Raw genomic sequence first — 13,925 nt, forward strand, 5'->3', positions numbered from 1 at the left:
CTTTAACACAGAGGGGCCCATTTATCAAGCTCCGTATGGAGCTTGAAGGGCCGTGTTTCTGGCGAGCCTTCAGACTCGCCAGAAACACCAATTATGAAGCAGCGGTCTAAAGACTGCTGCTCCATAACCTGTCCGCCTGCTCTGAGGAGGCGGACAGAACTCGCGTGAAATCAACCCGATCGAATAAATTGACACCCCCTACTGGCGGCCGATTGTCTGCGAATCTGCAGGGGGAGGCGTTGCACCAGCGGTTCACAAGAGCTGCTGGTGCAATGCTGCATATTGCTCTCTGCATTCAGCGATGTCTGTCGGACCTGATCCGCTGATCGGATCATGTCGAACAGGCATTTAATAAATAGGCCCCAGCTGATTTTTAAAGTCTTAGACAGTGGCCTCCACTTTGGCCAAACTTTCAAGATGAGCCTCCATCCCCCCACCCCACAATAGATTTGTGGCAGACTTACAAAAATATATATCATGGATACATATAAAGGCCTCAGTGGAAATATAGAGGAGAAACCACCTCCAATGTGGACTACAAACAATATTGATGGTTCACTCGTAATACAGTACAAATAAAGACACATTAAAGACAAACTCATACACAAACACACACACACATTAACTCATACATGCACATACACAAACTCATACACGCACACAAACTCATACACACATACAAACTTATACATACACACAAACTTATACACACACATAAACTCATACATACACACATACAAACTCGTACATACAGACATACAAACTTATACACACACACAAACTCATACATACACACATACAAACTTATACACACACACAAACTCATACATACACACATACAAACTCGTACATACAGACATACAAACTTATACACACACACACAAACTCATACATACACACACAAACTCATACATACACACATACAAACTCGTACATACAGACGTACAAACTTATACACACACATAAACACATACACACACACAAACTCATACATGCACACACACAAACTCATACATGCACACACACAAACTCATACATGCACACACACAAACTCATACACGCACACACACAAACTCATACATGCACACATACAAACTCATACATGCACACACAAACTCATACACACATACAAACTTATATACACACATAGACTCATACATATGCACATACAAACTTATACAGACACACACATAAACTCATACATACACACACACACACACACACAAACTCATACATACACAGATACAAACTCATACATACACACACACATACAAACTCATACACACACAAACTCATACACACATACAAACTTATACACACACATAAATTCATACATATGCACATACAAACTCATACATACAGACATACAAACTCATACATACACACACATAAACTCATACATACACACACATAAACTCATACATACACACACATAAACTCATACATACACACACATAAACTCATACATACACACACATAAACTCATACATACACACACATAAACTCATACATACACACACATAAACTCATAAATACACAGATACAAACTCATACATACAGACATACAAACTTATACAGACACACACATAAACTCATACACACACACACACACACACACACAAACTCATACATACACAGATACAAACTCATACATACACACACACATACAAACTCATACAAAGTCATACATACACACGCACACATAAAATTATGCATACACACGCACTACCGTTGTACAGGGGATTCCTGAAAGTGCACATATCGTCCTGTCTCAGATTACAGAAGTGGCAACCAGCATTAAAAATAAAGATTTTACTTACAACCTGCCGCCCTGCCGGTCATTTACTGTGCCTGGCTTCAGCTCACTTGCCTCACACACAGTACTGGGCTGCTGTAGTGTTTCTAAACAGAGGCTTTTTAAACAAATAGCTGCTTCTGCTCCTGTGCCTCCCCTGATCTGCTCCGGTGCCCCCTTGGGGAGGTGCAGCCCATAGTTTGAAATCCTCTGCTCTAGCAGTTTGTTAGCTTTACATTCACTTCTTCTGCTCTACTGTAAAATGATTTTCAAATTCTTGTGAGACTTGGGAGTGTTACATTCTACACAGTAATTGTTTTATCACAGTCTCAGAGATAAGATAAAATGCTTTTAAATTTGTATTTCTATACAATACAGAACAGTGCAAATTTTGCAAAGTGACAGTTTAAATGCTTTTAACCCCTTCACCCAATCCGATGTATATATACGTTGTGCTTATCGTACCACACGACTTATATATACGTCTGAGCTGCAGGAAGCACGATCGGCGCTCCAGTTTCATATACAGGCAGATGCCAGATCGTTACAGACGGTGACACTGTGTAACGATCATCTGCTGGTGCCGGAGGGAGGTGTGGGAGGGAATCCGGGAGACGGGTAGGCGGTCCAGCAGCGGAGGGGGGAGGGAATGTGAGGGCTGTAAAATAAAAAAATAAATAAAGGGAAAAGGAGGAATGGGAGCTGCGCAACAATAAAAAGGTGGGGTGGGGGCATCCCTAACCAATGATCACTGGAAGGGGGAGGTGGGGGAACCACTACACTACAGAAAAAGTTTAAAAAAATTAATAAAATAAAAAAATTATATATAAAAAAAGTGGTTTATAGGTACTGCCAAGTACCTAAGATGGCGGCACTAGTTAGAGCGCGAGGGTTAGAGAGCTGGGAGGGATCAGGGAGGTTGGCAGGTAAGGGGGGATCATACACTGCAGAAAAAATTAAAACCTTTAAAAAAAATTTTTTATTTTAGATTGGGGTTTTAATGGGCCTTTGAAAAAAAGCTGAAAGCCATTTTAAGGGCAGTAATCTTAGATTAATTTAATCTTAGTTTTTTTATTTTTAAGTAATGTTATCTTTTTTATTTTAATTGTTTGTAACTAGGGGGTGTTAGGTTAGGGGGGTTAGTAATTTAATTAGTTATTTGCATTGTTTGGGTTTGGCGGTTTATGGGGTTAATAGTTTTATTAGGATTATTGAGTTGTGTGGGTTTGGCAGACTAGGGATTAATAGGTTAATTACGTTTATTGCGTTGGTGGGGGATGGCGGTTTAGGGGTTAATAGTTTTAATAGGTACTTTGCGATAATTAGATGTTTTGCGGTGTGGGGGTTGGCGGATTAGGGGTTAATATAGTTTATTAGTTATTGCGGTGGGGGATGACGGTTGACAGGTAGATAGATACTGCGCATGCGTTAGGTGTTACGGTGCTCCCATACTCAGCGCAAGTCTTGCTGCGTCTGCCTAGGTGTGGCAAGGTAAAAATGGAGTCAAATTTCTCAATTTTCGCCGCGTAAGTCCTTGCGCTGAATATGTGATACCGATTTGCAACGCGGTTCTATGTTAGCTTATGGGAGTAAAAATTGCGGCGACGGGTGAAATATACGCGCAGCATTTATATGCGGCGCTGTATATGTGATACTAAAACCACGTAAAAACTGGCGTCGCCGGGTTTTGCTGGTGATGCCACATATATAATCTTGCCCCATTATATATTGTTTTTTTTTTTTTTCAAGCAGACCTAGCAGATTCATACTGTACCATTATTATGTGTGTGTTTGTGTGTGTATGTGTATAAAAATATATATATACTGTATATCTATATATATATATCTATATATATATATATATATATATATATATATATATAATGGCGTTAGAACTCTACATGTGTGTAAAAAAGTATATTTTTATTACAATTTTAATATATGAAGTTGTAAACGATTGTGTGCATATTTTTTTCTAAACACTATAGTCAAATGAATAAGGGATCGTCCTTGTATAAATAAGGGGCTTTGGGTATAGTTATATAACTTTGATGTGCACATAGGGGCTCCCATGAGCCTCTACTAAAAAATATACATTTATTCATTGCAGGTGATCACTCTCACCACAGGGATCACCTGCCGATTAAATCTTATATAGGGGCTTTATTTTATAGAGGGGCTTTATAACAAGGGGTAATAATGGTCTCTAGTAATTTTTGATGGCCTATAATTGTGGATGGTTTTATATTTTTTTAATTGTGCTTTAACTTTACATGCCTAAGACACACACTGTTTCAAAGAGCAGCCATTTGCCTTTTATATGGTGGGTCTTGGGTTTTTCTATGGCTTAAAGGGACATGAAACCCGAAAATGTTCTTTCATGGTTTAGATAGAACTTCAGAGCATGCAATTTTAAACTGCTTTCAATTACTCCAATTATCTAATTTGCTTCATTTTCTTGGTATACTCTGCTCAAAAGCATATCTACATAGGCTTAGTAGCTGCTGATTGGTGGCTGCAAGTAGATGCCTTGTGTGATTGGTTCACCCATGAACATTGATATTTCTTCAACAAAGGATATCTAAATTATGAAGCAAATTAGATAATAGAAGTAAATTGGAATGTTGTTTAAAATTGTATGCTCTATCTGAATCATGAAAGAAAACATTTTTGGTTTAGTGTCCCTTTAACCCCTTAATGACCACAGCATCCATTTTCTGTCCGTTTGGGACCAAAGCTTTTTTTACATTTTTGCGGTGTTTAGTTTAATTTTCCTCTTACTCATTTACTGTACCCACACATATTATATACCGTTTTTGCTCACCATTAAATGGACTTTCTAAAGATACCATTATTTTCATCATATCTTATAATTTACTATAAATTTATTTATAAAATATGAGGAAAAAATAAAAAAAAAACACTTTTTCTAACTTTGACCCCTAAAATCTGTTACACATCTACAACCACCAAAAAACGCCCATGCTAAATAGTTTCTACATTTTGTCCTGAGTTTAGAAATACCCAATGTTAACATGTTCTTTGCTTTTTTTGCAAGTTATAGGGCCATAAATACATGTAGCACTTTGCTATTTCCAAACCACTTTTTTTTCAAAATTAGCGCTAGTTACATTGGGACACTGATATCTTTCAGGAATCCCTGGGATCTTTTCCAGATAAGCCCCGCCAAAAAGTTAACCTCCGCCGGCGGGGCTTATCTGGAAAAGAATCCCAAAAGATTGCGCATAGCTTTTTTTTTTGTTTTAATAAAAAAAAGGCACTTGACTGGAACAGAGCATCCCCTTTCTTGGGACCAGAAATATACAGATCTCAAATTGGTAGTTGTTTTTTTTTTGTGTGTTTTTTTTTTTTTTTACAAGGATATTTAATGTTATGTGAGTTACCAAAGTTATATTATAAGATCTTTCATGGAAGCGCTTAGCTTTTAACCTATTGTTTGCCAACTAACATGTTTCATGGAAGCGCTTACCTTTTAACCTATTGTTTGCCAATATGGGTGAAAAACCTCAGCCTAACGATGTATAGTGACAGTGCAGCTACCGTAAGCGGGTTGGTTTCCATGGAGATAGAAGACTCCGGAAGCCAGGCATTTATTTTGATTTGAGATAGCAGTAGGAGCTCAAACAACATGACAGGGTCTGCAAACCACGGAGAGCAGCAGGATGTGGACGCTTGGGAGAGCGAGAGGCTGGCTCAGGTGCTGAATGGTAAAACGGGAAAGCTCAGTGTAGCACAAAAGTATAACGTTACACCTCACTGATAAACATTAAATCTCGTCTCATGATGCGCGCATTGGAGCTGGCAAAAGTGGCGGGGCTTAACTTTTCGCGCGTGCACTTTTTGCATTAGTGGCGGGGCTTATCTGGAAAAGATCCAATCCCTGAATATCCCTTGACATGTATATATTGTTTTTAGAAGACATCCCAAAGTATTGATCTAGGCCCATTTTGGTATATTTCATGCTACCATTTCACTGCCAAATGCGATCAAATAAAAAAAAATCGATCACTTTTTCTCCAATTTTTTCACAAACTTTAGGTTTCTCACTGAAATTATTTACAAACAGCTTGTGCAATTATGGCACAAATGGTTGTAAATGCTTCTCTGGGATCCCCTTTTTTCAGAAATAGCAGACATATATGGCTTTGGTGTTGCTTTTTGGTAATTAGAAGGCAGCTAAATGCCGCTGCGCACCACACGTGTATTATGCTCAGCAGTGAAGGGGTTAATTAGGGAGCTTGTAGGGTTAATTTTAGCTTTAGTGTAGTGTAGTAGACAACCCAAAGTATTGATATAGGCCCATTTTGGTATATTTCGTGCCACCATTTCACCGCCAAATGCGATCAAATAAAAAAAATCGTTCACTTTTTCACAAACTTTAGGTTTCTCACTGAAATTATTTACAAACAGCTTGTGCAATTATGGCACAAATGGTTGTAAATGCTTCTCTGGGATCTCCTTTGTTCAGAAATAGCAGACATATATGGCTTTGGCGTTGCTTTTTGGTAATTAGAAGGCCGCTAAATACCGCTGCGCATCACACATGTATTATGGCTAGCAGTGACGGGGTTAATTAGGGAGCTTGTAGGGAGCTTGCAGGGTTAATTTTAGCTTTAGTGTAGAGATCAGCCTCCCACCTGACACACCACACCCCCTGATCCCTCCCAAACAGCTCTCTTCCCTCCCCCACCCCACAATTGTCCCCGCCATCTTAAGTACTGGCAGAAAGTCTGCCAGTACTAAAATAAAAGGTATATATTTTTTTAAATTGTTTAAGCATATTTACATATGCTGATGTTTAGGATCCCCCTTGGCCCCCAACTACCCTGATCCCCCCCCAAACAGCTCTCTAACCCTCCCCCTCTGCCTTATTGGGAGCCATCTTGGGTACTGGTAACTGTCTGCCAGTACTCAGTTTAGAATAAAATAGTTTTTTTTTTTTGTTTTTTTTCTGTAGTGTAGCTCCCCTCCCAGATCTCTTAGATCAATTTTTTATTCCCTCCCCCCCTTTCTCCCACTTATTGACCAACATTTTTCTGTAGTGGAGCTGTTCCCACCCGCTCCCTCCCCGTGCACGCGCCCGCCCGCCGCCCCCCCCCCCGTGCACGCGGTCACGTCCATGTGCGCCCCCATGTGCGACTCCGCCCCCAATCCCATCCCCCTCTTACTGATAGTAGCCATCTCCCAGACCGGCTCCCAACCACCAACGATACCGTCCATCAATGTCCGGTGCAGAGATAGCCACAGAGTGGCTCTCTCTGCACCGGACGGGTAAGAAAGGTTATTGAAGGATGCTTCAATATCACTGCAAGACCTACGCCGTACGTCCTCAGGCATTAACTGTTTTTTTTTTTTAAGGACGTATGGCGTACGGCGTCGGTCATTAAGGGGTTAAAACAGGTTTTTCAAACCACCATTACTTTGTAGCAACACCATGCTTACTGGGTTACGACTGTGTGTGTTGTATAAGAGTGTGTGTGTGTGTGTTTTGTATAATAGTGTGTATGTTTTGCGTGTTTTGTATGAGAGTGTGTGTGTTTTATAAGAGTGTGTGTGTGTTTTATAAGAGTGTGTGTGTGTTTTATAAGAGTGTGTGTGTGTTTTATGAGAGTGTGTGTGTTGCATGAGAGTGTGTGTGTTTTATGAGAGTGTGTGTGTTTTATGAGAGTGTGTGTGTTTTATGAGAGTGTGTGTGTTTTATGAGAGTGTGTGTGTTTTATGAGAGTGTGTGTGTTGCATGAGAGTGTGTGTGTTGCATGAGAGTGTGTGTGTTTTATAAGAGTGTGTGTGTTTTATGAGAGTGTGTGTGTTTTATGAGAGTGTGTGTGTTTTATGAGAGTGTGTGTGTTGCATGAGTGTGTGTGTTTCATGAGAGTGTGTGGTGTGTGTGTTGTATGAGAGTGTGTGTGTTGTATGAGAGTGTGTGTGTTGTATGAGAGTGTGTGTGTTGCATGAGTGTGTGTGTTGCATGAGTGTGTGTGTGTTGCATGAGTGTGTGTGTTTCATGAGAGTGTGTGGTGTGTGTGTGTTGCATGAGAGTGCGTGGTGTGTGTGTGTGTGTTGTATGAGAGTGTGTGTGTTGTATGGTGGTCAAAATGCATTCAGATTAGAGGCAGTCATCAAGGTCTAAGAAATTAGAGTATGAACCTCCTAGGTTTAGCATTCAACTAAGAATACCAAGAGAACAAAGCAAAATTGGTGATAAAAGTAAATTGGAATGTTTTTTTAAAATTACATTCCCTATTTAAATCATGAAAGTTTTTTTTTTTTACTTGACTGTCCCTTTAAGATACTCTTTTTAAATCGTTTTTATCGTTCCCTTGTAATACCAGATAATGCTCTATTTTTAGCTCAAGGTCACAATATGGATAGTGCTTAGCGCTGCGGAATCTGTCGGCGCTCTACAAATACCTGATAATAATAATAGCGCGCCCTGCTGTATCAGTTGTGCTCCACTTGTAGTCTAGGTTATAGTGTGGATAGTGACCACGTCATCATCCGCACAAAAAGGGTTAAAATTTAAATGCACCCATGTACATTTCAATTTTGACCTTCTATACCTTTAATAATCATTGGCTATTATCCGTAGTATGCAGATACTTAAAGGGACAGTAAAGTCATAATTAGACATTCATGATTTAGACAGATTATACCATTTTAAACAACTTTCCAATGTACTTCTATTTTTTAATTTGCTTCCTTCTCTTGTTATCCCTTGCTGAAAAGTTTATCTAGGTAAGCTCAGGAGTAGCGAATAACCTAGGTTCTAGCTGCTGATTGGTTCCTGCAAATATATACTGATTGTCATTGGCTCAACCATGTGTTTAGTTTAAAACCAGTAGTGCATTGCTGCTCCTTCAACAAATGATACCAAGAGAATGAAACAAATTTGGTAATAGAAGTAAACTGGAAAGTTGTTTAAAATTGTATGTTCTACCTAAATCATGAAATAAAAATTTAGGGTTTCATGCCTCTTTAACATTTTGCCTTAGGGAGTTAACTTTCAATGTTTAATTGCTAATAATAATGTTTTAATGTTTGTTTGCTAATGATAATAACACAGGATAGACGTTTTACTATAATGAAGTTACATTTTATTTATCAATATGCTTGATTGGGTTTACTCTACGTATATGGTAGGAACTTTAACATAAAGGAAGTTGTGGGAAAGGAAGTGACAGAAAGACGAACTGGCTGTATACAACTTGAAAGGGGCGGACTCCTAGAACATTCTTCTTGTAGGGATAACAAAGAGTAATACGCCAGTGATAAAAGAGACAGCAACATATGCCAGAAGCTTTCAACTTAGTAAAAAGAATACTTTTCTAAAAAGTGAGCACTATACAGAGAATAGACCGTTCTACAGAAAGAGAGGTTATTATTAAAATGTAAATGGACATAAAGGAGCAATTATAAAATGCTCTGAAGCTACTTCATGGTATCATTGCACTGTTGCTTGCAGAATGCAGAGAAATATGTGTTTAAGCCCCTCAAATGAGTTAAACACATAGTTAAAGGAGCAGAACACAGCCACTGAGCTACCAATCACACAGACTGTGTTCAGCTTGCTTTGTGGGATTTAAGCGCATAGTATTGTTTCAAGCAATAATAAAATGATTATTGTTGTTTATGCCCCTTTAGGGGTAATTTGTTAAAGCAGAAATTAACAGGTTGGGTAAAAGATAAGAGGAATCGTATTCTAGCCAAAACCATATCAAAAAAATAGTGAAGGGGCTATGAATGACTCTTTTACAAGGTAAATCTTCCAATTGCTGTAGCGCATATTTGGAAATGAATGTTTTTTATGTAGGTATGTATTTATGTATTTTTATTTACTTATTTATTTGATATAAATTGCTGAGCCCCTTCACACACTTGTTCTAAAGTCATTTTTCTATTTTCACTCACAGATTCCAGTGGTTTGTTTAAAAGAAGAATGTACGTTGTTCTCTTGGTATCCATTGTTGAAAAGGAATATGTACATATCCTACACTAGTGGGAGCTAGCTGGTGATTGGTGCCTGCACACATTTGCTTCTTGTGATTGGCTGACTAGCTCTCAGTATTGCATTGCAGCTCCTTCAGCAAAGGTTATCAAGAGAATGAAGCCGATTTGATAATATAGGTAAATTGGAAAGTTGTTTGAAATTGTATGGGTTTCCTGTCCTTTTAACAAATTTACCCCAAAATGGCAGAAAGCCACAGACCAGAATATGAAAGGGTTTTTTATTTTATAGCATTTTTTTATAGAGTGCATCCTACATTTATAATCAATTTTATAGGGTGTGACTTAATGTCCCTTTATTAAAGGGATATGAAACCCAACATTTTTCATTTGTGATTAAGACAGATCTTACAGTGTTAAAAGAGTTACCAGTTTACATCTATTATTAAAGGAACATGAAAACCAAATGCTTTCTTTCATGATTCAGACAGAGCATACATTTGTAAACAACGTTTAAATTTACTTTTGTTATCTTCTTATTATGTTTGCTTCATTCTCATGATATCCTTTATTGAAGGAGCAGCAGTGCAGTACTGGGAACTAGCTGAACACATTGGTAAGCCAATGACATCAGGCATATATGGGCAGCCACCTATCGGCAGCTAGCTCCCAGATTCGGAGCCTGCCTTGGTATGTTCTTCAACAAAAGATACCAAGAGAAAGAAGCAAATAGGATAATAAAAGCAAACTGGAATGTTATTTAAAATAACATACTCTATCTGATTCCTGAAAGACCAATTTTAGTTTTCATATTCCTTTACATTTGCTTCCCATTGTATTCTTTGTTGAAGAGATACCTAGGTAGGTATCTGGAGCACTACATGTCAGTAAATGGTGCACTATCTAATGCTCTTGCAAATGGATAACATAATTGCAAAACTGTTGCCATTTAGTGCTCCAGACATGTGCACGCTACTGATCTTACCTCCCTGCTTTTCAACAAAAGATAGCAAGGGAACAAAGAACATTTGATTATAGAAGTAAATTAGAAATTTGTTTGAAATTGCATGCTCTGTCTGAATCATAAAATAAACATTATGGGTTTCATGTCCCTATCACAGTTTGTATTTTCTATATATAGGACTCCTAATTCGGTATAACTCCATCCTCAATATTCTAGATGTTACTAAATTCCATACAAAGTTGGCAAACTGGTGAATAACCTGGCTGTCTTGCAAAACAAAGAATGATTTAGTAAGGGGGGTAGAGCAATCATTCTGAACCAGGGCGTAGCACAGGGTCCAAATATCTTGGTTAGCTTTTATCTTTCTTTGAACAGAAACTCCTTTGATCTTGCTACGTTTTTAGTGACATACAATGCGCGATGATGCTTTGTATATAGAGTTGCGACATGGGATTTTAGAGATCCATTATAGATAAGCATTATGACACTGTTAGTGAGTTCAGATTGCGCAATTACCTTTTTTCTTTTTAAACGATCAGCAGAGATCAATTTGACATTTCAGCTGTTAATTCATTAGATGAAATTGCTGGATCAGACTTTCCTTCTCTAAAGAATATTTTATAATGTGCACTAATTTGAATACCTGCTTATATTAGTAAGGAATGGGCTGATCTACAAATACACTACCTGCCTATAAAATTGCATTTGTGCCTAACTAGTACAATTTAATATATTTTTTACTAACCATCGTATTTTTTTATAGATTATTCATTTTTGTTAAAGGGACATATTATTGAATAAAAAAATAGGTTATTTTGGCCTCTGCATAATATTTTGAATTCATTTCCCCCCCAAATATTTTCCTTAAACACTTGTAATACCCCTGGTGCTGATCTGGTAATTTGTTCAAAAACTGATTTGTGTATCTCTGTTGTGAAAATGTAGCACTGTCTATTTAACATTTGCTGCATCTTCAGTAATTAAAGGGACCTTGTTATGTAACATGTAGATCATGTCATTTGTGCATTACTGACCCTAGAGCTCTGTGTATGACATTGCAGCTGCTAAACAGAACATTAGCAGTGAGCTAAACAGTAGCAGCGAATGTTCTGCTCATATGCAGCAAAGCTTGCACCCCCCCCCCCTCCAGAATGGTGTGTTTAACCCCTTTGTGGGTGTTAAACACATAGGACCAGATGACAAGTGGAGTGTAAACATCACTGAAGTTTAATCAATACCACTTGAATTGATATGGTTAATATTTATCATGCCTGCGCCAGTATAGTACATGTCACACTATTCATGTTGGATAGCACAGGTCTATAACTTTTCATCAGATATTAGACTTCTGTGAGTGCCACTCTAAAATTCATGTGTCAATCGGGCGCAAAAGCTAATGGACTGCAAATATACCTCTGAAGTATTAGAGTTTTAGTTATGTTCTTTGCTATACACCTTCGCTGTTTTTGAATGCACAATAGCAAAGCATATACCATTACACATTTTAACCAACTACTTGTAATACCCGATTGTGCGTTATGGATTGTGAGAGGCCAAATGCATAATAATGCACTCCGTATTATCGGTTGCACTTGTAATCTAGGGGCCTTAGTGTTCTAAGGTCAGTAGAGCAAAAATGACATCATCTAACAGATAATGTTATATTTTTATTAGAATGAAAATAGAAAAGGTACAGAACTTTAACTTTTTAAAAAATAATAATAATTTGAGTAATAAATGACTGTAATGTTCATATTGTGTGGAAAGGGCAGCTATAAAACAAAACAAAACATTAATACCTTAGGATATTACCTACTGAAAATGGAAAAAAAAGGAAAACTGGTATACACTATTCTATTACCTATAATGTTTTCAACTTTCTCATATTGTTTAAATACCACTTTCCATAGCTTTGTCCTATATACTAAATATTTGGCAGGGAAATGTAGACATTTTGCTTATTTCCCATAAAAAAACAATATTGCATAACACTTTCCAGGGATGTGTCCCAAAAAGGAAAAAAGATGCCACCCTATTGGTGCACTGGGACTCACCTTTTCAACATAAAAACTTTTTTTCTTGGAACAGGAAAATGCATTTTAATATGTTTTAAAACACTTTCTTTTTCTACCACCAAGTGACATTTAGATAAAACTTAAATGTATATGTATCACATTAAGCTTAATCATAGAAAAATATTCTGTGCTTAAATAATTGGAAATAGTTTGCTAAATAAACATTATTTCCCTAGTTCATTTGTGGGGGCATTTTTTCTTTAATTATATCTTCTGACCCTGAACAGATGAATGATTTGGAGAACTCTGTTGAAGAGATGCTAGTCAGACTGGATGAGTTCTGTGCTATGATGGATATGGTAAGCACTTTTTCCTCAATTATTCAGCCTTGGTAGTTTTTTATGATTTGTCAGCAAAATCTCCACTCATTTGTACCTCCCTTTTACGTTAACGACTGCCTTTTATCTATATTATTTTCTGATGCAGATTATTGCCTGCAAGGGTAGTAGGGAAACAGCAAGCATGCTGTGAGGGCAGCCATCTTATTGCTACTCCATCTCCCATCTGAAATAGTTCTTATTACACAGAGTAGTTAAGTGAGCCACTAGGTGGCAGTAATGTGCACTAACTGATTACCGCATAGCTGCATTCTAGTTAACCTCTTCAGTGCTCCATCCTTCATACTGTGCAGAAGATTTAAACAATCTGCATTATTGTCCATATTAAATGCAAGCCTTCAGTAATTCTAAACATTTAAAATACAAGATCAACGCTAAAATGGATTGTCAGCTCTTGCTTGGAAATAAAAGAAACTAGATGAATATAAAAAAAAAATCAGTTGTATATATTTCATATGAGTTGCTTTGTAAATTTGCATTGATCATTTCTATGTCCCAAATGTTTTCCATTTCAGTAATAACTGATATGTTGCACGACTGATGACTGCTTAAATATATATGAAGTATTGATTTGTTGTATTTATAAAACTATGTCTCCCCATGGGATTTTAGTTGCAAGAAATATCAGTTTCACTCTCAAAGGTGGATTCAATTGGGGCAGTTTAGGGAACAAGTTAATTATCACTGATTTATTTCCCTCTGTACAAAGAAAAAGTAGTAACATACAGTAGATAATAGGAATGGTGAATACTACACGCATCAATAGGCCTGAAGACAAGGGCATGAAA

The 13,925-nt window shown here is 37.5% G+C and overlaps 1 protein-coding gene across 4 annotated transcripts in view; it reads left to right on the forward strand.

Moving 5' to 3' along the window:
* Nucleotides 1-13,925, forward strand: part of BCAS4 (breast carcinoma amplified sequence 4) — a 321,107-nt gene that overhangs the window by 2,985 nt on the left and 304,197 nt on the right. For 2 of the 4 annotated variants that reach the window (XM_053692971.1, XM_053692910.1), the window contains exon 2: nucleotides 13,027-13,098. The exons of the other annotated variants lie outside the window; for them this stretch is intronic. In XM_053692971.1, the coding sequence (XP_053548946.1) occupies nucleotides 13,027-13,098 (72 nt within the window). The remainder of the gene's footprint in view (nucleotides 1-13,026; nucleotides 13,099-13,925) is intronic. 4 annotated transcript variants of the gene reach the window in all.

Source organism: Bombina bombina, chromosome 1 (genome assembly GCF_027579735.1).
Source record: "Bombina bombina isolate aBomBom1 chromosome 1, aBomBom1.pri, whole genome shotgun sequence".
Classification (NCBI taxonomy): domain Eukaryota; kingdom Metazoa; phylum Chordata; class Amphibia; order Anura; family Bombinatoridae; genus Bombina; species Bombina bombina.